Source organism: Anser anser, assembly GCF_964211835.1.
Source record: "Anser anser genome assembly, chromosome: 17".
Classification (NCBI taxonomy): Eukaryota; Metazoa; Chordata; class Aves; order Anseriformes; family Anatidae; genus Anser; species Anser anser.
In genome coordinates, this window is record NC_139738.1 from 776,070 (window position 1) to 804,058 (window position 27,989).

Genomic DNA, 27,989 nt, shown 5'->3' on the forward strand with positions numbered 1-27,989 from the left:
TGGTGGTTTGGTGGTTGTTTCCTTGTTGGTGTTGTACAGCAGCCTCTTACAGCCCGTGCGGTCCCGGCCAGCAGCCAGCCCTGCACGCGCAACGCTCCCGCGGCCGCCGTGCTCCGAGCGCGCCCGAATGTAACAGCCTCCTCGTCCAGAAACACAAAGTAAAGAAGAGAAGCAGCGGGGAGACGCATGCAACGGCCGGAGCCGCCGCCCGGGACAGGTCCCACCGGCCGAGTCCTCTGCGCGGTGCCCAGCGAGCGTGCTGGGGCCGCGTGCCGGGGCCAGCCAGGCCAGCGCAGCGCGGAGCCCGAGCCCGAGGCGCCCGTCGTCATCGTGCACCAGCGCGGGCGGCTTCAGCAGTTGGAGAGGAAGCTCCGAGGCCGGGCATCAGGTGGGCACCGCCTCTGCGCGCTCCCCGGCAGTGGCTTTTCTTGCATCCAAAATAAATGTTACGTAGTAAGCATTATGTTCTCTTGCAGCGACATTTGAAACGATTTCTCTAGACGGTCTCGGCGCATTGTGTTCTCGATGCGAACCGCTCTCCACTTTGCTTCAACAAAGCGTAAGCAAGCGAACAGGAGGCGAGGGCGGCGCGGCGTCCCAGCGGCGGTACGTGCTTAGGATCTGTAGTCCTTCTTGCTGTAGGGTTTATTGCCCAAGATGCTGTCGATCTCGTGGACGATGGAAGACGACAGCTTTGGAAGAACCTGTGCGCAAGCAGGGAGCGCGGTCAGGATCCAGGTGGGACGGTGGGTGCAGAGCTGGCCCCATGCCAGCAGCGTCTTTGACTCAGCGTTCCATCACGCAAACCCACGCTTCTTCTGCAAAACCTCCCCTTCCTACGTGGTGCAGGGCAGCACCGGACCCGTCCCGTCCCCGCCGCAGAGCTGCGCGGGCCTCACCTGTATTGCTCCGATGTTCTCCATCAGCTGGTCCGCGTTGGAGGCACCCAGCAGGACGGAGCTGACGCCCTCGTTCCGCAGACACCAGGCTGGGGATGCAGAGCGTGGAGCCTGAGCGCGGCCCGGCCGCCCCCCCGCCCTCCTCCCCGGCCCCCTTACCGATGGCGAGCTGGGGCAGCGTGCAGCCCAGGCGCTCGGCGATGGCCTGCAGCTCCTTCAGCTTGGCCTGCTGCCGCCGGCCCTCCTCGCTCAGGATCTTGTCCTTCAGCCACTGGTACCCCTGGGGGTGAGAGAGGGGGGTCAGCAGCGGTCTCAGGGGTGTCCCTGGCACGCCGCCTGTCCCATCCCCTGGCATATGGGATGGGACCAGCACCTTGCAAGTAATGCGCTGTGCTTTCCATGGACAAGGTAACCACAAATGTCCCGAGGTCTTGCTTCTCAACCTCTGTACCCCCTCCCCAACACACACACCCCCTGCTCTGCAGCCGGCCCCTCCCTGGGGGAGCCCCGAGCCCTACAAGTCCCTCGGCACATGCAGAGTGCGGGGCTCACCTTCAGCGATGCCCGGGAGTAGGGGGGGATGCCGCCGTCGTACTTCCCTGAGACGATGCCGCAGGCCAGCGGGGACCAGGTCATGGCGCCGACGCCTGGGGAGCAGAGCAGAGGGGTGGGCCGGCTGCTCCCCGCGCTCCAGCCCTTCCTGCTGGGTTTGGTGAGAGCTCGGGGGCACAGGGCTGGTACCTATCTTGTGGAAGAGCTCGGGCAGCTGCACCTCCACCTTCTCCCGCTGGAACATGTGGTACTCGGCCTGCTCGCAGATTGGCGGGATCAGGTTGAACTGCCGGGCCACCGAGTACGCCTCCTGCAAAGCCCGGGTGTGCAACGTCAGCGCCCGCTGTGCCTGCGGCCCGGCCCCACCGCCCCACGGGGCCGTGGCGGCCGTTCGAGCAGCGATTCGGGCAGCGAGGCCTCTGCAAGCACTTGTAGCGGCATCAGCCGGCGGCGCGCAGCCCCTACCATGATCTCCATGGAGCTCCAGCGCGACGTCCCCCAGTACATGGCCATCCCCTGGTTGATGACGTGGGTCATGGCGCGCACCGTCTCTGCCGGGGAGGAAGGGGAGAGCAGCAGGCGGGCGTTAGGGAGCGGGACCCGCGGCTGGGCGCGGGCACGCCGTGGGGAGGGGGCTGGCGCTGCACAGACATCTTGCAAGCAGTGTACGTCCAAACACCAAACCGGGGCGGGAGTTTGACGCGGAAATTAAAACAAAAGGGAACCGAAAACGACCCGCAAGAGAGAGACTGCGCTGGAAGTCGCTTCTCCACACCTAGTGCTTTTCCAAATCTATTAAAAACAGACCCAAATCAAACCACATGAGAGAGTCACATGGAGCTGACATATTTAGGTGTGATTGTGCTGAGATGAGCAGGGAGAGACAAAAAGGATGTGATTTATGGTCCCCCAGGTGGGGGTGGTGTTCAGGAGATGCTTTTGGAGAGGGAGCAGGAGGGGGGCTGAGGGAGCAGGCGCCGGCCCTGCCCGGGGTGGGAGACGCTGGGCTCTGGGGCACAGAGAGCAGCCCGAGGCACCAGGCCCCCACTGTGAGGGCACCAGCACCAACGCTGCGCGTGACCCGGAGACCAGCTGAAAGCATCACCCTCACACCAAAAAGACAGGAAAAGTAGGGGAAAAAGAGAAACAGGCAGAAAAGGGCTGCTTCGAGTACTCAGCGCCCAGACGGAGCTGGTGTGGGTGCCCTGCTGCTGGCGGGGCAGCGGCGCAGGCTGAGCCCCGTGCCTGGCACTGGCACCGCGCGGGAGGCTGGCGCTGCCTGCAAGGTGGGGGGGCTAAAAGCCAGCTCCAGCTTTGCCCAAAATGCTCCATTGCAGAAATGAGTCGCAGGTAAAACAGGGCTTAAGGACACACAAAAAAAGAGCACCTTCCCCAAACCCTGCATTTAGTAAGTGGTGTTGGCAGCACCGTGGGTCTCTTGCAGAATGGCTCCGGGATGCGCACGGACCCACCGGCATGCGGCGAGGGCGCCTGGGGCCACCACGTCGTACAGTGCTTGCAAGGCTGCTTGCAAACGCCGCAGGAGAGGGGGAAGCTGGCAGGCGTTTGTACAACCTTCTGGTTACAACCGGCTGGAAAGCACGCCTGCTGCACGCGTCCCCGGGCACCACCGTCCTCACCCGCCTCCGCAGCTCGGGGAACAGGCTGGGATGGGACACACGGAGCTGCGGATCGGCCAGGCTGGCCGGAGGCTGCCGATGGGGAGGCTGCAGGAAGCAGCTCGTCCTCTGCACCCAGCACCGCCCTCACCTCCAAAACGAAATGCTGAGCAGGAGCAGCTGGGCTCACTGCCCCATCCGGGGCTTGCAGCCCGGAGGAAGGGGCTCGGTGCCGGGACCGACCACCAGTGGCCCCTGGGCCAGCATCGTGACCTCGACCTTGTGCTGCTCAGCTGGGGGGGGTTGGCTGCATCTTCAGCTGCTGGCCCCAGGCAGCTCTGAGCCATGCAGGCTGGGTTGCAAGCCAGGACGTGCTGCCACGCCAAATGGAGGAAGCAGGAAGGAAAACACAGACAAGGCTTGGTTTAACACCACCAGTGCATGCACCAGTGGGCTGGCAGCTCGGCCAGGCACTGGGTTTGTGTTAACCAAAGGCTCTGGCAGCTCCGCATGGGACGAGAGAGGGCCGCGTGGAGAAAGCCTGGTCCTGCACGTGCAGGGAGGGGGGCAAACAGGGGTGGCCTGGGGCTGGGGGAGGCTGCGTGCAGCTAGCTGGGTGCTGGGCTGCGGCCCCGCACAGTGCCCGCAGGGGGACGGGCTGGCAGCGCCCAGGGTATTAGGAAAAGCTGCACCTGGAAGGACTGCTGGCTCCGGCAGGAGATGGGGCTGCCGCGGGGTGCTCCCCATGCACTCACAGCTGGGATGGAGAGAGAAGAGCCGCGGGTCTGCAGCTGAGCTCGGAGCCGGCTGCCCCCAGCCCCCCCCCCTGCACCCAGCGTGTGAGCTGCATCCAGCGGGGCTGGAAATCGCCCGGGTTTGGATTGCTCCACTCATTAAAACTTGTGTCAAGTGGCGCGTCGCTAGGCAGGCTTTTGCCCAAGCCCCGTACCCACATACTGAGGGGAAACACCCAGCACAGCCCAGTGCAAGCGGCAGGGCAGGGCCGAGAGCTGGCACCACGGCACCCGGGAGCCGGTCTGCTCTAACAGTGGCGCCTTGCAGCTCCCCGCCAGCCTCCGTGCTCCCTGCCACGCAGGGGACTTGAACCCCCTGCATCTAGGAATGATACCTGAAATCCCCTGCAACAAGGACCGTGCCGTGCTCCCCCTGGCACGCTCGCCCCGCTCCCGAGCACTCTCCCAGCGCCCCCCGTGCGCTCTGAGCCCCGCGGCACAGGGCTAAAGCAGCGCTTCCAGCGGCAGCACGCCCGACCGCAGCCATGCACGGGGAGAGGACCGGGGTGAGATGAGGCGACGGGGAGGGGAGCCACCAGCTGTTTGCTTTGTTCCTTTACTTGCAAGATGTTCTCAGGGGCAGGGGGTGTATTTTTGTTTGGCTGTTGCTGCTGTTTTCCTTTGCGCATTTTATGGAGAGGATTGTTTGGGGGGGGAGGAATTAAAATTAAAGACAAGTGCGGGTTCTGTCCCATAAAATGCCGCTGGGGTTCAGACTGCGGGTACGATGTACCTTCTATGATGAATGTTCTTGACTTGGAAGAACTAAATGGGTCCCCTGGTGATAAAAGAAAGATGTAGAGAGACCAGAGGTTACAGCTGCCGGCGTATCACAGCGAAGGGCACGACGAGGGGCGTGGAGCTGGGGGCGCCTCCAGCACCGCGGCAGCAGCCTCTGGCTGTCCAAGCGTGGCCGGGGAGGCTCCTGGCACCGGGCGAGGGAGGGGGCGTTCTGCAGAGCTTTAACTTTGTGCCCGTGCTGAACGCATTGACAGAGGGAAGGATTTATGCTCAGTAATGGAAAACACGCTTTAGAAGAGTAAGCCTGCCACACAAAGCATGATTAAAACCCACGGATGGCAATGAAATACAAGACGCACGATGCGATGCACAGCTGAGGCTGCCGGGAGGCAGCCCTCCCGCTCGGGACCAGTGGGTCGCCGCCTCTCCGCACTGCCGAGGGGCGAGAGGGGAGGAGCGGGACCTGGGGGCAGCGGGGCGGTGGCGCTGAGGAAGGAGCACGGCCCCGGGGACCTGGGCTGGATGCCTGCTCCCGCCCGGCACGTCCCGGCACCCGGATGGCACGGCGGCGCCGGCGGCACCTACCTTCCATCGGCGTGTTGGGGTCGGGCCTGTTGGCGAACACCACGTCCACGTAGTCCAGCTGCAGCCGCTCCAGGGACGCCTTCAGACCTGGCCGCACAGCACAGGGGCCGTCAGGGGCGGTCGCCGCACGCCGGGCTCTCCGCGGCCAGCCGGAGCCGGTGGCGCCGCGTCCTGCCCGCTCCCTACCTTCTATGATGTGCTTTCGGGACAGCCCCCTCTCCGTCTCTGCTCTGAAAGAAGAGGAAGCACAGGTCAGGGCCTGCCGTGCGCTGGCCGCTCTCTTGCAGGGCAGGGTGGGTGTGCTACCTACTTTCCTCCCCAGAAGATTTTGGTGGTGATGACCAGGCTGGATCGTCTGCGGGGAGAGGGGAGAGTCACTGCCGTGCCTGCAAAGCCCCGTGCGCCCTGCCCCGCACCCCGCTTGGCCCCCTGCCCGCGAGCAGCAGTGCCCCCAGCCCCCAGCTCCTTCCCCAGCCCGTAAGCACCGCAGTTGCCAAGGAAATCTGCTGCATGAAAACGAAGCGCTGTGAAACGCCTGACCCAGGGAAAGTCATACCTACCTCCACCCCTTCTTCTTGATAATGTTTCCCAGCACAACTTCAGCCCTACAGAAAGGGAGACATAAGCCGTGAGCTCTTTAGGCTGGTACAGGAATTAGGTCAGGAACGCTTCGGTAATGAGAAGCGACTGCGAGTGGCATTGGGGAGCAGCAGGAGCGGAAGGCGAGGAGCGGGTGAGCGCCGCGGGGCTGGGCAGAGCCCGGTGGGGAAGCCCAGGACCCGGTGCCTGCCCCAGGGCCGGCCGTGCTGCCCTCCTCATGGTCTTAGCCCCGCGCACGCAGCCCCAGACCCTCGCCCCTGGGGGTTGCTAAAGCCTCCTGAGGGCGAGCAGAAGGGGAAGGGGAGCGCAGGTGTCTGCGAGAGGGCTGAGGCTCAGCGAGGGCAGCTCTGCTCGGGCAGGGGTGCCTCGCTGGAGACAAGCCCTCTAGAGAGCCATTTCCCGGCTCCTCCGGCAGTGCTGCTGCTCCCCAACAACGAGAGCTTTCTATTTTTAAGTGGCTGTGTGGGCCCGCTCCTCGCACCGCGACGCATCGGGGCCATCCCTCCCGCGGAGCAGCCCTGGCACACGGTGCCCTGGGAGAGCCGCCCGCTGCCCCTGCGTCCCGAGGCACCGCACGCCGCTGTCCCGGTGCAGGCGTGGGGCTGCGATGGGACCAGGTCAGCACGGAGGGGGAAGAAATGCAGCCCAGCACCACCCGGGTGGGCCGTGCCTGCTCTGTGCCCCGGCACCGGGGCTGCTCGGGGTGCTCCCTGGCTGTGGTTTGTGATGGTTGAGTCAGAGGCGGTGCGGGAGCTGCCGGCACAGCCTCCCCGCCTCCTGTCACCCCTCTGCCGGCACCGCGTGGCCTGGACAGAGCCCTCACCTCCACGGGAGAGGGCGCGGCGAGACGTAATGTTTGAGCAAATGTGAAATGACTTCCGAAAACGAGAGCGGAGAAGCGGAATGATTTAATTATTTCCACTCTCCAAACTTTCAAACCAACCTGCATGACAATGGCTGTCCTCACCGAGCTAATGGAGAGCAACGCTCGTTGCAAGGAGGGCGAGCAAGCCCTCGTTACTGCTCTCGGGGGCAACGGGCTTGCCGGAATGCTTAAGATCACCTACCCTTTCAAACTCTCTTTCAAATATTTAGAATCCGGAGTGTCTGCAGGCACACTGTACCGAAGAGCTTTAATACTGCTCGCACAACGCTGTGAATGAGCACGGCTGTCTCTGAAAACCTCAGGTACAAGGAAATCCAGCGTGCCTGGAGAACTGGGCTGGACGGGGGCTTGGAGGGATGGTTTGCAAAGAGCCACGAACCCAACGAGTTATCGACACCCGGTGAGTGCGGGGCTGCAGCGTGCGGCAGAGCCTGGCCCTGTCCCGGTGGGGGCTCTGCGGCGCCGCACTGCCCACACGGCAAACCCACGGCACACGGAACCCACCGCCCACCAAACCCCCTGCCCACCGCCCGCCAGCAGCTGCAGCCCAGCCCGGCAGCTGCCACGAGCAGTGTTGAAGGGCTCCGTAAATTCAGACGTGTTTGCCTAAATCACCCAACGAGTACTGAGGGGCTCTGTGAGGGCTGGAGGCTGCCTGGGGCTCTTGCACCGACACACGGGACTGAGTTTGCTGAAGGCAACACTGTCCTTGCCCAGGCTTCTGGGTAACGCAGGAGTGGGTTTGAGGGAAGAAAAAGGAGGTTTTGCTATTACGTCGATATCCGTGCTGATGCTTTTAATGCTAAATATACCGCAGCCTGCAGCTGTGAGAGGATTGAGGCTGCCTCAGCACTCTCCAGCCCAAAGCCCAGCTCAGCACCTCTCTGCCCCGTGGCACCGCACGGCTCCAACACCCGGCTGCCCAGCCTGGCAGCAGCTCAGGAACACTGGAGGAGAGCTCAGGGGGTGAGGAGGAGTCAGGGAGAGCCAGGTGAGGAAGGCTCACGCAGCACATGCAGCCCCTCGTGCCAAAGCGGGGTACTCACTTGCCAGCAGCGTAGACCTCTGCTGTGTCGAAGAGATTAATGCCATTGTCATACGCTAAAGTCATCAGCTGCTCGGCCATCTGCAAAGACAAAGCGGGGGTGCCTGGGGGGGATGCCCGAGAGCCACGGCCGTGGCCACGCGCTCAGAGGAGCCCGAGCTGAGTCCTGGTGCCCAGGGGCGGCTCCGCAATGCGGCGCCCTGCGGCTGGGCCCATGGCCCTGGGGGAGCCCTGCCGCTGGGGAGCGAGAGCGCGTGCCGTGGGGCACAGGCAACGCCAGTCAGCCCCGTCCTTACCTCGTCCGTGATCTGCCCTCCGAAAGTCACCCATGTTCCTGCGGAGGAGAGAAGTCGCACATTGAGCACAGCGGCCGCAGGTGCGGACGGGCGGCAGTGGGGCCATGCCATGGGGGGGCTCTGTCCCGTCCCCGACCGCGCCGTGCCCCGACCGCGCCGTGCCCCGACCGCCCACCCCAGCTACCCTGGCACAGCTCCCATGTGCGGTGGCCACGCTTTGCACCAACGCATGTGGCAAAGCACTCGCAGCACATACCGTTCACTTTCTGTTATGTCGGGGGAGAAAAAGAGAAAACCACGTGAGAACTTCTGGGCCACATCGCAGCACTGCTGCCAGCCCGGAAGAAAGCCCCCTCTTATCTTATCTTCACAAGCGAGTGGTAACGTTTCAGTCACAGAAACCCATTGTCGCCAGCGACAATCGCAGAGCCGTAAATACATCTCTCCGTGCTTTGTAAGCGGCTCACAGGGGCTGGAAGCCCACCGGGCCGCTCGTCCCGCGCACGTTCCCAGCCAGATCTGAGGCCAGCAGCTGGCTCTGTGAGGGCGCTGCCCCCGCCGCTGCGCCGAGCCGGCGTGCATATTGAGGACAAAGCAGAAATTTTTGGCTACAATTAAAATGCTGGGAGTGCAAGAAACGCCGTGCCAGCAGCTGAGGCGTGCTTTCTGACCGTCCGCTTTTTCTCCCCCACGGAGCGCGCGGGAGCCCCGCTGCGCGCCCCCGAGCCAGGAGCCGTGCAGGGGGCGCGGGCACTCACCCAAGCCGAGGCAGGACACTCGCAGCCCAGACTTGCCCAGATTTCTGCAAGACAGAGACCCATTAGAATAGCAATCGTAAATCCTCACAATGATAATTAATTAAGCTAATTAAAAAGACGACCCCCCCGGCACTGCCCGGCTCTTGGAGGGCACAGCCTACGTGAGCTCCCCGCCTGCACGCTGCGGGGCCGGGGCTGCGTTTATTCACATCCCCGAGCGGGAGGTGAGGGGCAGCGGGGAGAGTGAAACCCACCCAGGAACGGGCACCGGTGACGAAGTGAAACGCACAACGGCCCTGCGTGCCGTGGGGCGGGCGCAGATCCGCACCTTGCTCCCTGCGTGTCCCGCGCATCGCTGCACGACACGAAGCGGTGCCAGCGGGCCCGGAGCGCCTGGGCTGCCCCGAGCTGCGTGGGGACAGGCAGCAGCTGGCCCCCAGAGCCCCCAGCCGGACACCCCGAGGTGCTGGTGCCCCCCACCAGCAAGAGAGGGGGAAAAGCCCAGAAAAAAACAGGGAACTGCACAGCAGGGGGGTGGGAGAGCAGCAATGGGGACAGAGAGGCACACACAGCACCAGGGCCCACGCTGCGTGTAGAGACACCTGCAGAAGTGACCCTCTGAAAGGAGAACCCAACAGACGCACGTCTCTCCTCTAAACCACAAATCATGGCTGGAAAAGTCAGGCATTTATTTTAACATAGGAGGAGGGGGGAAAGATGAAACAGCTGAGCCCAGCTGAAAGCACCGAGACCTAACCACAGTCACTGCTCTACTTCTGCAACCAGGAAAAACCGAAATAAACCTGGGGCTGTTGCGAGCCAGAAGGTACAAGAGAAAGAACAACAACGGTGGATGCGGCTCCCCCGAGAGACAATAATTGCTGATGAAACCAGAGATCACTGAGCAATAAAAGTTGGCTGAGCGCACAGGGGCATGCCGGCAGCAAAAGCAAACGGGAAGTGCCCAGCCTGGCCCCGTAACTGTGTCAGCAGCCTCCGTGCGCGTCCTGGGACAACGCGCCACGGCTCGGGAAAAAGCACGTGAGGGGCAAGGGGGGGAGCGCCTGCCGGGGGAGCACCCCCAGGGGGGAGCGCGGTGCCCAGCCCTGCCCTGATGTGGGACGCTGCCCCCGGGACCGCCGGTCCTCGCCCTGCCGGCATCGCCGGGAGCTCGCACGGGGAGAAGCGGCTGGCGAGCGGAGCAGGTGCCTGCAGGCACGAAGCGCCCCTGCACGGCACTGAAAATTCGGCTGGCTCAAAGAAGTGGAGAATATTCTTTCGGGAACGAATCCAGGCTGGCAGACGTCTTTCCTGCCTTTGCCACGGTGATTGATAGCGCATTTTTAAAAATCACAAAGGTTCAAACAACAAGCATTAAAATAAATAAAGTGTAGGTGAGCTGCTGCAGCCCGCCCGCGCGCGGCTGCCGGAGCCGAGTCGCGTAGCAACTGCGAGGGCCCGCGGCCCCCCGCGCCCCCCGGCCCCCCCGGCCCCGGCCCGGCCGCCCGACGCGGGGCTGAGGGCACGGGGACGGAGCAGAGCCGCAGGATGGCGATGCCGTTTATTAATTTCAGGCTGAGATTAATCAGGACGCTTTCCTTCTGCGCTGCTGCATCATTGTCCAACATCTGGAAGGCACGGGCTGCTCCCGCACCACGGAGCAGATGCTCCGCGTCTCAAACCCATTTTATTTTTAGCCTGCTTAGCAGGGGGCAGCGGCGATCGCCGCGGGCTGTCAGCACGGTGAAGGCCAGGGACAGGGACGTGGGGCTGTGACATGGAGAGGAGCACAGCCGTGGCTCGCCCGACCCGTGTCACGCCGCACGGGCACCGCTACTGCTCCAGGAGCCCACCCCGAGCACGGGAGGCAGCCCCTAGGCACAGGAGCAACGGGAGTGCCTCTGCTCATGGCTTTCCTGCCCAGAAGTTTATGGATTGGTCGCCAAACCGAGACACGTGCGGCTACCTGGGGAGGCCACGCACGGGAATTTCAGGGAACGGGCGTCCCCCCGCACGGCGGAGGGCCTGTACAGCGCCTGTTTGCAAGGAGCCTTTGTATGGAGGAGAGCGGGGGTGTCTGGAGAGCTCGGTGACCCCGGTGCAGGTGCCGTGCCACCATCACCATCACCTCCTGAGGCTCTCGGAGGGACCCTGGCTCCGGCAGCCGCCCCAGCAGGTCACTGCCTGGCAGAGGGGTGGCCCAGGGAGCTGGAAGAGCGCGCCTGCCTGCTCGGAGAGGAACCGGGCAGGGGGAGAGCGGCGCACAGGACGCTGGCGTATGCATTGTGTCTGTGGTTTCACCGCCGGGAGACCTGGCTGTGGCAGTGCCCATGCTCGCTCTCCGCACCCCGGGACGGCGCTGAGCCCACCCTGCCCAGCGCCGAGCCGAGCCCCGCCACACCGGGCACCCCAAGCCCCGGGCAGTGCACGCAGCCACGCCAGGCGAGGGGGACGCGGCTAATTAGGAAGATAACAGAGGGCGACGGCTGATCTCCTTCCAGCGGTACGCCTGCCTGATGCATTTTGCATCCCAGCACCGTTCGCATCTGGGCTGGAGCGGGAGCACGCTGCCGCGATCAGCTGGGGCTCGGCGGGAGCTCAGCTACGTGGGGAACCCCTGCCCGAGCGCGGGGCGCTGAGCGCGCTAACCCAGCCTGTGCCGGCCAGGGCACGCGGTGCACACGCCGTGCTTCATTTCCAGGCCCGCACACACAGACAGGGTCCGAACACTTCTCGCAGCTCAGCACACGCTCCCTGGGGCTGTGAGTGAACTGGCAGCGCTGCAAAGCCCCCGATGCCTTCACAGCCCACGAACAAGCGTGTGCCACGGAGTCTCCAACTTCCCCAGCTCAGCCGCTGCCCGCTCCCGCAGGCTCACCAGGCACCACGAGTCCTCCTAAACCCCAAACTGCATTTCTGGGTTACTTTTTCCCTTCCCATTCCACTGTTTTACATCAGGTTGGACTGAAACCATACTGAGAGGGGAAAGACAGCAAACTGCGAGGAAGGAAATGAAGACGAGCAATGCACACACGGAGCAGACCAGCACTTGTAGCTCCGAGAAACCTGGAGCAGGAAGATGGGAACAATACACCCCCAGCCCCGAGCCTCCCTCCTGCACAAATCACAGCGCGGGGTATCACACGCACCCGAAGCGGCGGCACATCTCCCCGAGTGAGCAGCGCATCCTTCTCCTACCTGTATTTCATCCCCGGCTGCTTCACGCTGGATTCGCTGGACGACGGGGCGTTCTGCACCGAGAGCTGCCCCAGGCTCCGGGCGACCATGGCCACTGCCCGGAATTTGCTGCGCGTGCCGAGGCTGGGGCTGCTGGCATTCTGCCGGTTCAGCCGGTCCTCCGCGCTCCGGCTCTTTATGCTGTGCTCGGAGCACACAAAGGAGACCTGCATGGTGCCCTGCAGCTCGGGCTGGAAGGCTCCCTCCCTCCCCGGGGCTCAGCCGCTCCTCCCGGGCGAGCGGCGGGGCGTCAGGGGTGAGGATAACGGGGAGGGCTTCCCCCAGGAACGCGCAGGTCCCGGAGGAGAGGGCAAAGCGCAGCAGCCAGCAGACGCCGCGTGTTCGCTCTCAGCCCGCGGCAGCGCCGGTGCTTGCCTGTCCGAGGCTTAAAGGCAAGCTTGGGGACGTTGCGGTGCTGTCCTCCGCCTCCAGCCCCCTCCCGGACACACAGACCCCGGGGTCTCCGCTGAGCGTCGCCGATGCTGCCGTTGGATCCAGCCGTGCCGTGCCGTGGGGAGCGTCCCTACGCCCCGGCTGCGTGGGGGAGAAGGGTGCGTGCCCCCCGGGGGGCCGGTGTCCTGGGCACCGTGCGGCCAGGGCTGTGCGCTGCGCTGCAGCCCCCCGGCATCGCCCGCCGGGCGCCCCTCGCCTCCCGCGACCCTCCCGCGGCCGCGGAGGCGGCAGGGAGCAGCGGCAGCAGCCTAAATTTAGACGGCAAACTCTGCGAAGCAGGGCCCTCCTCCTAACGTCTGCGAAGCATCACTCAGCCAACATGACGGCTGCGGGGCTGGATCGAGAGACCCAGCTTATATCAGCTCCAGGCCATCAATATTTGATGAGATTTAGGAAGCAAACAAACCATGTCGGAGCAGGTGGGGAGGCAGAAACATGACCACTTCCAGCCGCTCCGTGCCGGGAAGGCGCACACCCCCCTTTATTTCTGAAGCGCGTGCCTCTGCTGCGCAGGGCTGCTGGAAAGCCTCTCGAATTCTCTGCCTTCACCTTGTCCCTCTGAGGCTCTCTCCGCGGAGGAGTGCTGACAGCAGTGCATTCACGACTCCTGGCCAGCACAGAGACCCAGGGGGCTGCCCCCCGCTGCCGCCGGGGCCAAATCCCTGGGCAAATCCCTGCCGGCTTCCACCCCTGCCTCCACCCTGCCCTGCAGGCGCTGCTCCCCCAGTCCAGCTGCAGGACGTGGGTTTTGGGGTGCAACAGGCGACGATGGGGAAGGAACCCCTGGCCGTGAAGGGGTCTGTTGTCTTCCTTCAGCTGCGCAATAACAGTGCAGCGTCTCTGCTCCTAAGCTGATCCAAGTCAGATTTAAAAGCTCTCACAGGAGTGTTTGCACATTAAAAAGTACATTATTACTGGGTAAACGCACAACCCGTGGCGATGCCACCAGCCCTCCCGCTTTCTCCTGGGGCAAAAGCCTCGCTGGGTTTGAAGCTGGTGCTGTGTGACTCTTCCCTGAAACTTCCCCACGGAACAGCTAAATCAATCAAGCCGAAACCCAATTCCAGCATCTGCTGAAGGAAGGACACGAGTGGCTGTGCTCACGGGCCATCGGCCGCGGGCTCCGTGGGCGTTTCCGCGCCGGGGGGACACGCGGCGGTGCCCCAGCAGGCAGGGCTCCGAGGGCCGGGGAGTCGTGGTCGGAGCAGGAGAGGAACCACCGAGCCAGCCTCCAGCCGGGCTGCCAGTGCAGCGCTGTGCAGTCATTTCTGGAGCACAAGGAAAATGGTTCGGGGCTGGGGACTGGCTTACGGGGGCGTGCAGGGGGATTACATAAATCAGCCTCCGATGCAACGAGACAACTTGTGATCCACTCGGGCTTCCCTCTGCCTCAAAGCTCCTTAGCGCGGGCGGCGGGGCTGGGTAATCCGCGGGCGGCAGCGTGAGCAGACCCCGGCCCCGGGCGGGGGGATCCTGCTGCGCTCCCCTCCGAAGGGACTCCTGCCGCTCTCCTGTGGCCGACCCAGGCGGGCACCTTCCCCAGGGGCACGAGTATCGCGGGCGCTCCTGCATCCCCCAGCTGCGGGCGGGAGCTCCGTGCCCCCAGCAGCCCCGTGCTAATCTCCCCGCAGCGCTGAGCCCAGATTAACGCTGCCGCCAGCTTTCGCCCACAGCCACCAGCGCAGGGAACGGCCGCGGGTCTGCGGGAGCAGCCCCAGCAGCTCTCCCGAGCCGCCCCCGTCCCCTGGGCTGTCCCCTGGGCCACGGGCGGCCCCGAGCGAGGAGGCGCCCAAGGGCCGTGCCTGCTGGTGCACTCCATCAATAAATAACTGCCGCAGGAATATTAAATGGGCTGCCGCGACGTGTAAATGCTACCTCCGCTTTTTGTTAAGCGGCCAGGACAGCTCCTCGCCCTTGCTGCCCTCTCCCCTGCGGGGGCATGAAGGCTGGGGGCCGTGCTGGGAAGCTGCGGGTGCTCTGCGCATCCCCCCTCCGGCAACGGTGCCGTAATGAGAGGGACAAGAGCGAGCTGAAACACCGATACGCCGCTCACCGCACCGCGCCCTGGACCTACATGCAAAATTAATGGTGCCAGCTGTCCCTGTGCTCATAGGCAGCTTTCCGGCTCAGCAGGACATTTTCTCAGCTTTATTCTACCCCCCCCCCCACGTCAGTGTTTAATTTTGCAGCCAGAGAGGCCGGGGGAGCACAGGGCACCCGGAGGCACACATTAAATCCTCCTGCAAACACTGCAAAAGGCCAGGGCCGCGCCGTTGCACAAAATACATTTGCACTTCCAAACTTCCCACCGACACTGAAGTAAAAACAAAAATAAGACGGGAAGCTTAAAGAGCACCATCGACCGAGCGAGACAGCAAGGCGCTGATTTACTTCAGCTTCCCCTGCAAGCACCACGCCAGATCTCCTTCCCTCGAGGGACTGCAAAGGATCGCACCGTCATCGAGAGAGAGGCCGCGTCCTGCTACGTTTGGCCGGGCGGCGTCGGCGCGTCGCCTCTAGGAAGCGCCACGCGGAGCCGGCTGCGACGCCGCCCCGCGCCCGGGCACCGCACCGAGCCCGGGCACCGCACCGAGCCCTGGCGCCGCCGGGATTTCTGTGCCCGGCCGGCACGCCTGGTGCTCGCGACGCTTCGCCCGAGCGGCCGCGGCGCCTTACCTGTACTTCATGCCGGTGGCGCGGGCCGTGCAGCCGTCCAGCGAGAGCCCGTGCGTCCGCAGGAACTCCTCCAGCGTCTTGGCCTGCGCCGCCGCGCGGACGTCCCGCAGCCGCCGCAGCTCCAGCGCGTCCGCCCGCCGCGGCTGCTGCAGCCCCCAGTCCGGGTGGTGCCGGCTGGCCACGCTGCGCAGGCTCTCGCTGTACGTCATGGACAGCATCCTGCTGCCCGAGCGCGGGGGCTGCGGGCCGGCCGGGCGGCGGGCGCTCAGGGGTGCGGCACAGAGAGCCGGGCAGCCGCCCCGACCTCCCGCAGCGCCGCGGCGCCCCAGGGCCGCAGCCTCGTGCCCGGCCTCGTGGGGACCCGCAGCAGGTCTGCCCCTCGCGCGGCCCGGGGAGGGGACAAGGGGCCCCGGCGATAAATGGCAAAACAACTGGCTTAAGCGGAACAGAAATCTGCACAGGAAAGCCAACGAGCAAAAGAAATGGCAAATGCAGCGCAGCAGCAGGGAGGGGAATGGAAGGGGTGCTGCCAGGGCTGGACCGTGCTGCTGATGGGGCTGCATGGGGTGCTCACGTGGGGCTCAGCCCCACCACGCTGCCCTCCTGGCATGGCACGGCATGGGTACAAGCACTGCACGATGCAGCGGGGTCCTGGGGCTCCTGCTGTGATGGTGCGGAGCTGGGTGCACCACTACAGCCTGCCATGCGCCCGCCTTGAGGCACGGCTCTGCTTCCACGGGGGGCACCGACCGGGCTGCAACCGGTTTGCGTTTCCCTAAGGAATGCACAGCAAAGGGACACGGGTGGCCCCTGGAGCTGGCTGGGCTGGAACGGGCGGTGCTGCAGCTCCTGGCGGAAGCCGGTGCCTGCACATGGGCCACGCTCGCTGGCCAGCGAGGCCGCACGGCCACGCGGGGCTCCCGTGGGGCAGGAGTCCTGCGGAAGGGCTGCAGGCGCCGGGCGCTCGCTGGCAGCCCTCGGGGTGCCTGTGGTGCCCGCAGCAGGCGGCTGCAGCCCGTGCCGCCAGCCAACACCTTCCCTGCAGCAGCAGCGCGGTGCCGAGCGCGGCACTGAACACAGCCTGCGGCACTGCGGGCGCCGTGCACGGCCGGAGGCGCCCAGCGCCCCACGGCAGCGCCTGCGACCTCGCTGGTGGCGGCACCGAGGAGGTGGCATTGATTTCCCTGCTGCTCTCTGGAACACCCACTGCTCTTAGGGCCTGAGCGAGCTGCGCGTGTCTGGGGGCTCCCAACGGGCCCTGGATGGGGAGAGCCCAGCACAGAGCCTGGCTGTGCCCGACACCCCACTGCTGGCATTGTGGTTTTTTTTCTTTTTTTCCGGAGAAGTTGTTTTACGGCAGCACAGCTTGAAAGCAGCGTGCGCTCTTCCAGTGAAGTGTGACCTCAAGAAAAAAGCAGAAAAAGAGGAAAAAAGAAAAAAAAAGAGCATTAACTTGCAAGGAATTACTGAAAACCCTGGGGAGTTTCTGGGATAAACAATGTGTTTGAAAATAGCGTAGAACTCCTCCTGCTCAGGAAAATCATGCAGCAAGAGCTCCTAAAGTGCAGGGAAATACGAAAAGAGGATCCCCTCTCCTGAGGTCAGCCGGGGCTATGACAAAACAAAACCTGAGCACCTCGCAAACACCAGCTCTGGCGGCGCGCTGACCGCCGCTGGCTGGAGGGGCAGCGCTCCCCGGTGCCCCAGCCCCTGCTCTGGGTGGGGGCACCCAGCGGCAGGCAGCGGGCACGGAGCTGGGGACAGCGGTGTGGGAAGCAAAACCCCTCCGACCGCCTGCGCCCACCCAACACTTTCTGCTGTGCCTCGGAGCTGGGGCCTGCAGCCGGCGGTGCCGGCACGGAGCCCTTCCCCGCGGCCGAGGGATTTCACCCCGCGGTGCCGGCAGCCCCCCGGCCCCAAGGGCTCCCTCGCTCCACAGCAGCCAGGAAAATCAAAGGAGCGCACAGCGCTGCCGCACACTTCTCTGGCTTCATCTCGCTGCAATTAAATTAAGGCGGCGGATGAAGTCGGTGGGGGTGATGTGAGCTGCTCCAAGGAGCGAGGTGGTAATTAACTGCATGCCCTGTTTTGACACCTCTCTGATTTTTGGCTGAGCAACATTACCAGGCGGCAGGCAGAGCACGAAAGCACTGGGTGCGTCCACGGGCAACTTATTAGCAAAAACTTTGTGCTAGCTGAGCAACGAGAAGCAGTGCCCCAGCAGGGGGGCTGGAAAAGCTGCCAAAGCCCGGGCAGCGACACGCCAAAGCAGGAGCTGCTGTTCTGCGGAGGATTGCAGGCAGGACCCCCGAGCACCCCCCGTCCCCAGCCCGCGGGGACCCCAGCACCCAGAGCCGAATGTGCCGCAGGGTGCTCCGAGGGCGCAACGAGCGGTGCCACGGTGCCAAAAGGCAGCGGTGAGCCCGAGGCGGGTGCCCCCCTCCAGGGGCAGACAGGGAACTTTCCAGCCCACACCCGACATCTCACACTCTGCCTGCAACAGAACAAAAGCACCACCACAAACAAAACACCCCCAACCAAACGAGCCCTGCGTTACCTCGGGAGGGAAGCCCCTCTGACCCCCGTCAGGCCCCGCTGTGTGGCGGGGGGCGCGCAGACCCCTGCCCAGACAAACGCACCCCTCGCACACCGGGAGCTGCCTCCTCGCCACCCGGCCCCGTGCGCGTCCGGCCCCGCACCGCCCGGCTGCTCGGACTCACCCGGCTTCTGGGGATCCTGCTCATTAAAATGAAAAGCTCTGGGTTGTTAGGGTTCCCTTGGACAGCTATAAGACATGCACAGCTGTGGTTTTTTTCATTAGGGGAGTGTCGATGCTTAGCATCCAAAGCAATTGGTGAATACAGGTCCCTCCAGAGTCAAGTTTTTTAGCAGCGCTCCATTAGCCCTATTAGGGTATTTTCTTCCTAGCGAACAGGAGCTCAATTATTCATGAGTTCTTCTCTAAAAGCCTGTGGATGTGCAGCTGCTTTATGAACACTGGCATCGTTTCCCCCGCCCGGAGCCGCCCCTCGCCGGTGGCTGCAGCGAGGCGCCTCGCAGCGACAGGTTGCGCCCCGCCGGGACGCGCGTGGCGGCGGCACCCAGGGTGCCGAGGAGCCCCTCGGCGTGGTGGCAGGGCTCGCAGCTGGGCTGCCGAGGGACGCCGGGTCCAAAACGCAAACACCTCTGGGCAGACACGCTTCTCCTAAACGGAGATCTGCTCCAGACCCTGTCACCCTCTCCTCCACCCACACGCCGTGCTGGGGGACGGAGGGGGAGGCCACGGCGCATCGCCCCTCGCACCACCGCGGGCTGTCCTGGTGGCGGCCAGGCCGGATCCGGCCCGGCACCGCTGTGTACGGTGTCCCTGGAAGCACTGAGGTGGCTCCCAGCGCCCTGCTGGCACCATGCGCCAGGGAAAAGTGCCTTTTTAATTTTAGACAGTAAAAGGTTGGAGAAAAAAACATGTGTTGTCTTATGTATCAGTTAATGACATTTCTCTAAATGGAAGGAGCAGATGAAAGGGCTGGACGGATTCCTGGAGCAGCCCTTGGGAAAAGCTAACAGGCTCAGGCTGTTCTCCACACAGCACCAGCCGAGCCAGGCTCGTCAAGGGCGAGGAGACGACGGCGTGTCCCACCCCCCGCTGGCCCCCGCGCCGGCCAGGCCAGAGCCCTGCGAAGCGGCGGCGTGCCGGGGCCCTCGGTGCGCGGTGCCGCTCCCCAGCGCCCCGGGCAGCACCCAGCACGTGCAGGGATCACGGACCCGACGGACAGCACGAGTCTGAGTTCAAGATGCGTTGGGACAGTGCCCTCAGATATATGGCTCGGTTTTGTGTGGGGCTGGGAGCTGGACTCGATGATCCTCGTGGGTCCCTTCCAGCTCGGGATACTCTATAGCTCGAGGATTTAAGTGATGGCCGGGCCCACCGGGGAACGTCCCGAGGGGTTCCCTGAGCCCTGCGTGGACGTGGGGCAGCCACAGGCGAGGGGCTGCCCTGGTGTGGGACATTTCTACTTCCCGGGGGCGTTTTTAGGGAGAAAGAAAGGACTCGGTTACCTGTAGAACTGGAGCTGGCGCTTGGGGCTCCCATACCTAGCGCTTCCGACAGCAAGGAGGAGAGAGAAGAAACATGCCACAAACCGCGTTAGAAAGGTGGAGGGCCTGGCGGGACCGCGCGGCCGAACCGGGACCGGTGGTGGCGGCAGGGATTTGGTGGTGCCCCCCTGTGCTGCACCCACCCGTGGGTGCCCGATGCACCGGGTACCGGCATGCTCCCGGACGGTAACCGGAGGAATCAGCTGTTAAAACGAGGCCCTGGCGCCCCGGGGCTGCCCGCGGTCTGGCAGTCCTGGAAGCGGTTTTCCACCAAGCACACCAACGGCCGCGGGATCGCTGGGTCCTGCCGAGCCCCTGGGGCCGCCCGGGCCGGTGCTCACCTGTAGATCATCCCGGGGGAGCCCGTCTGCCTCAGCGAGAGTCGTGCCGGGGAGTCAGTGGTCGATTCCGGATACATGGAGCCAGCCTCGCGTCCCAAGCCCCGCTCTCTGCCTTACCCTCTGAAAAAAAAAGAGGAAGAATAAGCTGAACCAGACGCAGGTTTGCCGAGCGTGCGAGTGACGGCGTTTCCTGTCGCTGAAGCCTGCGAGCCGGATGGGCGTGCGGCAGGGGCACGGCGCGGTCCCCGCCACCCCGCGTGGAGCCCCCCTGCGACCCCAGCACCCCAACCCGCTGCTGGCTGCTGCTCACCCCCTGTCCCTGCGTCTCCCCCAGACCCGTCCCACCCTGCCCTGCCCAGTGCCACCAGCTCCCCTTACTGGGTTGTTTTCCCCAAAATTCGGGGGCTGGTGGCTTCCAAAAGCCAGCACTCTCTGAGAGGCTGGGAGAACACAACCCAGGGCGTGGGGTCACGGACCAAGGCTGGGGGCTGTGTGCTGGGGCAGTGAGCAGGATGCTGTGCAAGCCTGCACTGCCGGCGTGCTGCTGGGTGCTGAGCAGGGCTGCCTGCTGCCTGCGCTGCTGCCTGCGCTGCTGCCCGCAGGAGGCAATCAGGATACGCCACGGCGCGAGCCAGCTCCGGGGCTGCAGAGCTGCACTGGTGAGGCCCAGCCCTGTGCGGCAGCAGTCTTACAACACAGCAGGAAACAGTGAAGAAATTCAGGGCCTGAAAAATTAAACATTTTGCTGACAGGGAAAAAAAAAAAAACAACCCTGAAACAACCCCGTGAGGCTCCCTCTGCAGTGTATGTGCTATTCCCAAGCACAACCAGAAAAGAAAATTACCCTGGCTTTTCCTGCAGTCTGCTCGCTACCGCATGAGGGGGGTGCAGGAGCTCCGAGAGAAAGGGGGGGATTTCAGTCTTTTAAATTTAAACGACCTTTCCGCAGGCCCGTGAAACCCAACCTTTACACTGCAGGCAGCGAGCTGCTTTGCGCCCTGGATCTGGAGCGAGACGTTTCCGCGCTGCCTCCCCAGCAGGTGCAGGGCCTGGCGCACAGCACGCTCGCCTCCCGGCACGCATCCCGCGCGCATCCCTGCACGGCGCGCACGCAGCCCGCGCGCGGCGGCGCAGCCCCTGCAGCCCTCGCGGCCCAATGGCAGCGGCTGCGGCAGCCGGGGCCCGTCCCCGCCGAGCCGCTCGCCAGCACGGCAGGAGCGCTGCGGCCCTGCGCCAACGGCCCCCCTCGCGCAGCAGGGCCGGGAGCGCGGCTCGCAGCGGCTCAGCGAGGACAGGATGATTTTTCTAGTGGCAGGAGGCAGCTGCCCTCCCGCTGCTGCGCCGCTCCCTGCGGCAGAGCTGCCCGGGCACCGCTGAGGAGCGTGACCCCAGCGGGTGTGCGGCACCCCCGTGCTGCCCATGGGTCCTGCAGCACAAGCGCCTTCCCCCAAAGTACCCCGGGAGCCCCAGCAGTGCTCTGCAGCCCGCAAGGAAAGACCAAGCACCATGGGCAAAGCTGGAAGCATCCCCGGGGGCAAGAGTCCCTGCAAAGGGGCTGCGGGAAGGGCAAAGCGGGCAGGAGCGGCAGTTCTGCTCCCGGAGATCAGAAACCCTGTACGCACAGCACCTCCCGCTGTTCGGCAGCGCAGGGATAGCCGCAGCCGCCAGCCCAGGCGCTGCTCCTCCCGCACAGCACCTCCTGCCCGCCCCACCAAAGTCAGCGGGAAGCAGGGCGATGAGGCCGAGGGGAGCTGCACCGAGGGGACCCCGCTCCGACCCACAGCTGGGGCAGCGGCACCGCTTCTGTGTCTGCGCGAGCAGAGGGAACGGAGAGGCCAGAAACAGGCTCAAAACTATTGCACAGCTTAGGAGCAGCTCTTTTCAGGCGTTGTGGATAATTCTGGTGAGCCAGCCCTGCCGCCTCTCAGTGGGAGCCCCCAGCCACCCCCTTGGTGCCGGGTGCCCCCCAGCCCTATTTGAGGAGCTCAGTGGCGCAGCACCGCCGACACCAAAGGCTCCGCTCCCACCACAGCAGCGCGGCGGAGCCAAGCTGTGACCGTGCTCACTGGGGAACCGCTGGCAGCCCTAAAATGTGGAGAGGGACGTGAGGCCCACGAGGCATCTTCTGCCCGGGTGGTGCGCGGTGCCCCAGGGACCTGCCCCAGATGCAAAGCAGAGCGGCGTGCCATGAGGGGCATGCACCGTGGGGCAGCACGGCATGGCAATGGCACGGCATGGCACGACATGGCATGGCACAGCATAGCACGGCACAGCACTCCACAGGGCAGCACCAATCCCCAGGATGGGGCAGCTCTGCCGGGCCACCAGCGCGTCCCTCCAGGTGCTCAGAGCCAGAGGCGCTGCCCAAAGCCCCGTCCCTCCGGTGCCGGCACCTTCCCATTTCCCTGCAGGGAGCCCGGGACAACTCCCGCAGCTTCAGCTTCATCGGGGCTAAACCCAGCACAAATTTCTGCAGGGTGATGTGTGGAAACAGAAGGAAAGAGTTCTCTGCTGTGGGGTGTTGGGTATAAAAGCGCGGGATGCGCCTGGGACCCAGGCATGAGGGGTGCCCTGAACACTGGCTGCCACCCAGCTCCCATCCCCGTCCCCATCCCCAACCCGTGCCGTCACGACGGGTCAGGAAAGAGTGGCTGCTGAGATGCTGCAGGGATGTAGGGCCAAGGCGGCCCAGGGCTGAGGCTCTGCTGGTCCAGCCGGGTGGACGGTTTGAAGGAGGCTTTAAGACTCGCTCATTAGAGCGTTAATCGCCGGGATCTAACTGCATGGCTTTACCCTGGTCCTGACCAGGCGTGGTGCGGACATGGGAACGCGCTGACTGAAATCGAACTGCCCCGCAGATGAGCAGTGATGCTGAAAGTGCCAAAGCGAGGGCCTGCGCCTACTTCTTGGCAAAAGGGTCTCCTTCGGGCAGAGCCGCCACGTGAAGCCTGAGCGCCCCAGCCAGCCCCGAGCACGGCCCCCCGAGCACCCCCAGCTCCGGCCGGCGGCGGACCATGGGGCGGGCAGAAACCTGGCACCTCTGGTTCCGCCCGGACCTTCCCTGGTGGCAAAGCCGGCACGGGGCGTCCCGCGACGCCCTGCCCGTCGGCGGCCCTGATCTCGGTGGGACAGCACCGGCTGTGGGCGGCTGCTCCACCGGGAGCCCCCCAGGCACAGCCGCTCTGCTGAGCCCCGGCAGGGCCGAATTGCTGCTTCCCCCTGCCCAGGCCCTCCCTTCCCCACTGCAGCCGCCACTGCTGCGGCTGGGGCACGGCGGTCCCCGGGCTGAGCACCCCGAGCATGGGGTGGGAGGAGGGCTGTGGGACCCCCGCCATGCCCGTGATCCGGCACAGCTCCCAGCCCTTTTGTGGGGGTGCGGGTGCGACCGCACAGAGCCTCTCCCCGCTCAAGGTGCCTGTCCTGGTGATTTGTTTTTTTTCCTCTCTCTTTTTTTTTTTTTCAGGGTTTGGTAAACAGCGTCCTCAGTGAATTCCCCCCCAGCGCTCTACGGAAAAGATGACTTCAGGACGATTAGTCATATTGCCCTACTGTGACTTGCAAATGCTTTGCTAGACCCAGCGCCTCCTGCCATCGCCTCCTTCCTCATGCCCTGCACGTCCCCGGCACAGCCAGGTCCCCGCGCCCCCCACGCCCCCCGCCCGCAGCGGTGCCTGCAGGGGTGCGTGGGGCAGGACCCCCCCTGCCCGCACGGGACCCTGCAGAGCCCGGCCGGCCTCGGCTGCACCGCAGGCTCCTTGCAGCAGCCCGGGCATTCGGGTATGTTTATAACCCATTCATTAAAATAACAACAAAGCCGCCCGGCAGGGGTCTAGCTGCAACACGTGAGGTCGCCTGCAGTTTTACCGTGTGCTCTGAAGCACAGGCACTCGGCACTGCTCGGCGCCCGGAGTCAATGACAAATCCTAAAACCACATGTGGCACACCAAGCGGGATTGTTTCTTTTCGCATTCACGCATGCAAGCAGAAAAGTAACGCTGCCCGTCACGCACCCGAGCACACGCAAGCCCCCGATGTGCAGCCCCGCCGAACCACGCCGCCCTCCGCAGAGCCCGCGGCCGGGCTCCTGCTGCACTGCACCTGCGGGCGAGGCACCCACAGCCCGGCGCAGCGGCACTGCGGGGCCGGCCGGTGGCACGCCGAAGGGCAGCAGCACCCCGAAGCTGCGCACCTACCTCAGCTCCACGGTCTGCAGGCGCGCAAAGCCAGCCTCCCCCCGAAAGTTTTTCTTCCTCGGCGGCGAAGATGTGCAGTTGGGAGGAAAAAAAAATGAGACGCAAATCAGCTGACGGCAGAGAGCAGCCTGGCAGAGATGGAGGCTCTGCAGATTTTGGAGAGCGGTGCCAGGTGCCGGTCCAGAGCGACCGCGAGCACTCACGCACGCTGGAGGCAGACGCAGCGGGTGTTATTTTTTACCCCATTCCCCTCGGCTCCCCAAAAACCAGCCCTTCGGAGCAGAGCCTCGTGCCCGCGGAAGCGCGCGGCGGGAGGCGGGGGAGCCCCTGCCAAGCACGGATGCAGCAAACGCGTCCTCACCGCGCTCACATCCTGACTCGGCAAGTTTTGCGCCGCACCGTGCCGACGAGACGAGCCTGGGCTCCCGTGCCCGCCGGATGCCGCCGGTGCCTTAACCGTGTCGCTGCCGCCGCTGCGGCCCCAGCCCCGCGCCCCCCAGGAGCGCAAGCGTGCGCAGAGCGAGCGGCGGCTGCGCTGCGCCTGCCACCCCGGACGCGGCACAAAGGCAGGCTTGGTGCCGGGGCTGCTTCAGAGGGAGGGGAGCGGGACGTCTCCGCCGCAGGATGCTTTTCAATCATGCCGGAGGCTTTTCTTAAGGAATAAAAGAAGAGGGAAGTGTCGTGTGGAGCAGGAGCGGGGCCGTTTGAGGCCAGGGTGCTGCTGGCCCCACGGGATGGTGGCAGTGTCCCCTTCTGGCCTCAGGAGCTGCGAATATCCAAGGATAACGGCGGAGAGCCTGGGGAGCTCTGCGCCAGGCAGCGAGCAAGACTTGCACCAACTGAGGCAGCGGCCGGTTTGCGTCCCGCTGCTGCATGGAGCTGAGAACAGCAGCAGCAGAGAGAAACCCAGGATGCTGCCAGCACCCACTGCAGCCGGGGGGGAGCGGGACGGTGTGCCTGGCTGTGATGGGCAGGGGTCCCCAGCAATGCCCAGGGGTGCGGAGCCACATTTCGGGAGCGCTGTGGTGCTGGGCTGCCTTCCAGCCTGTGCCCCACGTGGCTCTGGGGGACTCTGGGCAGTCGGGCAGTGGCTGGTACCACAGCACTTCAGCCTGAGCCGTCAGGTACCCTGAGCACCAAGCCTTCCTCCTTGGCACTGATAAATAATTTGTGCGTTTGTCTCTGCAGAGACACCGAGAGCTCCTGGTGTACGTTAAGAGATGTTTAATAACAACCTGGCTGGCAGCGGTTGCCACCTTTTAATTGACTTTTGCTTTTTTTGCCGTCTTGGAAGGTTCCTCCCGGAAACACACGGTTTGGAGGCCAAAGAGGCACCCGAGGAATTAGAGCAGGCTTGTCCCCAGCCCCATTACAGCGCTGTATCACTGGGGTGAGCAGAGCTGATGCTGCTGGAGGCTTGGTTGAACACGAGAACCAGGGGCCAAGTGAACAAAAAGGGTCAGGGTTTGAGAAGCAGGCAGCTCGCACAGTAGGTTATTTTCATTTAAATCAGGAAAACTGGGCGCTCCCCGGCACCCCCAGCGGGCGCTGACCACCGTGGCTCGCGGGGCACGTGGTGCCAAGTGCCGCAGCACAGCTGCGCTCCCAGCGCCTGCACGGATCTGGGATTGCAGCTCAGGAAAAATGGGGAAAGACATCTGCCTCAGGAGTCCCAAAATAGCCAGGAATTGAGCCTGCATGCAAATTTTGTTCTGACTGTAACCACACTTGCCTGATGAAAAAGCGAGCAAGTTTTGCGCGCAGACGCAGACGCGGTCCTGCCGGTGGCGGGGCCACCAGACGTGGTGCCACTTCCCAGCGCACCAGGACTAACAGGGACCCGCCTGCCAACACGTGCAGGGGCAGCTCCAGAAGCACAAGTGTGCTGGCCAGCACAAAAGCACTTGGAAAAAGAAAAAAAGAAGACAAGCCAATGCCAAGATTTATTGAGAGTGCCGAGCACTGCAAGCTCCCCTCGCCGAGCTGCAGGATTTCGGGCAGCAGGGTGCAGGACACGGGGCAGGAACCCAGCCCAGCCCTTCCACGAGAGCTTTGCAGCACCGGCCTGGCAGCTCTGCTGCTCCAGCAAGCTGCGTTCACCTGCACGAGGAGTTATTCTGCTCCCTGTGCCACGTGCCTGGCCCACGGACCTGCACACCGAGAGCGAGGAGATGGTGACGGTGCCTGGGACACTGCGGCCCTGCTCCCTGCCTTACAAGCATGAGGTTAAAAAAATAAATGTAAAAACCACTGCTCTCCTGTACCTTCCGCTAGCAGCTGCAAGCAGAGGCTTTTCTTGTGAACCAGCAGGAGAAGCACCGCATACATGTATATGCGATTATTATATAATGCATATTCTCATTGCATACATGAATGTTCTATATATTGGCCACCCTGCCTCTCCTGGCACTCACCCATGACACGGAAATGTGGCTTGCAGCAGTGCAAGGTTTAGAAGCGACCTGCGGTTTTGGAAGCCTGGCTTGATGCACTCGCATGCACAATGCCAGGGGCAGTTCTGATTTCTGGAGGCGCGGCGTACGTGCTCCTCTCTTCTGCCAAAAGGCTTCTACCAGGACAGGAGCCCCAAAGAGCCTGCATGAAGTGTCCCAAAGAATCTGCGTTACACGCAACAGCAAAGGCACCCGGGGCTTGCTGGCTGCCTCGGGGCTGTCCGGGCATCCCCACCTTAAGGAGACGGCCCTGGGAAGTACAGACCTGGGCGCCTCACGGACCTGGGCGCCTCACGGGAGCCTCGGGAGCGTCTGGCAGCAAACCCCAGGGGCACGCAGAGCGGCGGGGCCGCGGGCAGGCAGGAACCGTCCCTCAGCGCGGGGACGAAGGTCGCTCCGTACGGCCGGCCGCGCACGTCCCGGCACCTGCGCGCGGGGTCACCTGCCCTGGGCTTAGTCCTGCCGCTGCCACGTCCCCTCTGCCAGGGCAGGGAGGGTGTTCGGGGAAATACTTGGGAAATATCTGGGCAAACGTTCGCACCTTGCTGTTCGGTTTGCCTGCTCGTTCGGCAGCGGTTACCCGGGCTTCAACGCCCCCGCCCTGCTGCAGCACCGGGGGGCCGCGAGGGGAACGCTTTGGGTCTGCGGGGAGCTGCGGGAGCGCCCCGCTGGGCCCGGGGCCGCCTTCAGGAGGGCTTCGGGGGGCAGCGCCGGCGGGGGCGCGCAGCCCCCGGGGTGCTGGCGCCGGGACCCGGTAACGCGCCCTGCCCGGGGGCTGGCGCCGACTTCACAGCCGGGCGGCATCGGAGTGACGGCGGGCACGGCTCGGCACGGCTTGGCTTGGCAAGCCACGGCACGGCACGGCACGGCACGGCACGGCACAGAATGGCCCGGTACGGCACGGCACGGCACGGCACGGCACGGTTCAGGCACGGCACGGCTCGGTACGGAACAGTAGGGCACGGCATGGCCCAGCACGGCACAGCACAGAACGGCACGGTTCAGGCACGGCACGGCTCGGCTCGGCACGGCACGGTACGGCACGGTACGGTACGGTACGGCACGGTACGGCACGGTACGGTACGGCACGGCACGGTACGGTACGGTACGGTACGGCACGGTACGGCACGGTACGGTACGGTACGGTACGGCTCGGCTCGGCTCGGCTCGGCTCGGCTCGGCTCAGCTCGGCACCGCTCGGTTCGGTTCGGCACCGCTCGGTTCGGCTCGGCACCGCTCGGCGCCCTCGTGGGGGGCAGGCCCCGCCCCGCCGCCGCTCATTGGCTGCGCCGCCTGCTCCTCCGGCCGCATGCAAATCGCGGCCGCCCCGCGCGGCGCCCATTGGCTACAAAAGGCGCAGCCCCGCCCCCGGGCCCGACCGGGCCGCCGGGAGCCGGGACCCCCGCGCCGCGCCGCGCCGGGACCCCCGCGAGCCCCGCGCCCGCCGCCCCCCGGCCCCGCAGCCCCCGGGCCGAGGCCCCGCGCGGCCCCGCTCCGCCGCCGGCCCCGCGCTCCCCGGCCCCGCATCCCTCAGCCCCGCGTCCCCCGGTCCCGGCCCCGCCGGCGGCCCTTGCCCCGCTCCCGTCCCCGCTCACCGGCGCGGGCGCAGCGGGGCCGGCCGGACCGAGCGGCGCCGAGCGGAGCGGGACCGAGCGGAGCCGAGCGGCGCCTCCCCCGCGGGGCGGCGCCCATCGCCCCAGTAACCCGACGCCGAGCGGGGCCCGACCACCCCCGGCACGGGGGGAGCCGCTCCCCGCCGTCCG

General features: G+C 64.8%; 1 protein-coding gene across 16 annotated transcripts; it reads right to left on the reverse strand.

Annotated features, from left to right (window-relative positions):
* On the reverse strand, positions 1–27,926 carry KCNAB2 (potassium voltage-gated channel subfamily A regulatory beta subunit 2). 16 transcript variants are annotated; one of them, XM_083802868.1, is made up of 17 exons: positions 27,822–27,926; positions 23,774–23,826; positions 19,581–19,700; positions 19,201–19,242; positions 8,776–8,819; positions 8,018–8,055; positions 7,723–7,802; positions 5,751–5,795; positions 5,501–5,545; positions 5,377–5,420; positions 5,191–5,277; positions 1,917–2,002; positions 1,641–1,761; positions 1,452–1,546; positions 1,059–1,179; positions 900–988; positions 1–704 (listed from the first exon to the last, which is right to left on the reverse strand). In XM_083802868.1, the coding sequence occupies exons 3-17, from the start codon at positions 19,655–19,657 to the stop codon at positions 615–617; spliced, it is 1,104 nt and encodes a 367-aa protein (XP_083658994.1). In that variant the 5' UTR covers positions 19,658–19,700; positions 23,774–23,826; positions 27,822–27,926; the 3' UTR covers positions 1–614. The 16 variants fall into 16 exon arrangements, with proteins under 16 accessions (XP_083658994.1, XP_083658981.1, XP_083658992.1 ...); XM_083802855.1 differs by lacking the exon at positions 27,822–27,926 and adding an exon at positions 24,135–27,038 and having other exon boundaries at positions 19,201–19,236; XM_083802866.1 differs by lacking the exon at positions 27,822–27,926 and adding an exon at positions 24,135–27,035.
* Between the last annotated feature and the right edge of the window lie 63 nt (positions 27,927–27,989).

Excerpts from the sequence above, each read along its gene's own strand:
- KCNAB2 (XM_083802861.1), bottom strand. The coding sequence starts at position 15,359 with ATGCTGTCCATGACGTACAGCGAGAGCCTGCGCAGCGTGGCCAGCCGG. Across the intron at positions 7,803-8,017 it reads GAGGGCAGATCACGGACGAG|ATGGCCGAGCAGCTGATGAC; the intron begins GTAAGGACGGGG and ends TTGTCTTTGCAG. Across the intron at positions 2,003-4,597 it reads AAGAACATTCATCATAGAAG|AGACGGTGCGCGCCATGACC; the intron begins GTACATCGTACC and ends CCTCCCCGGCAG.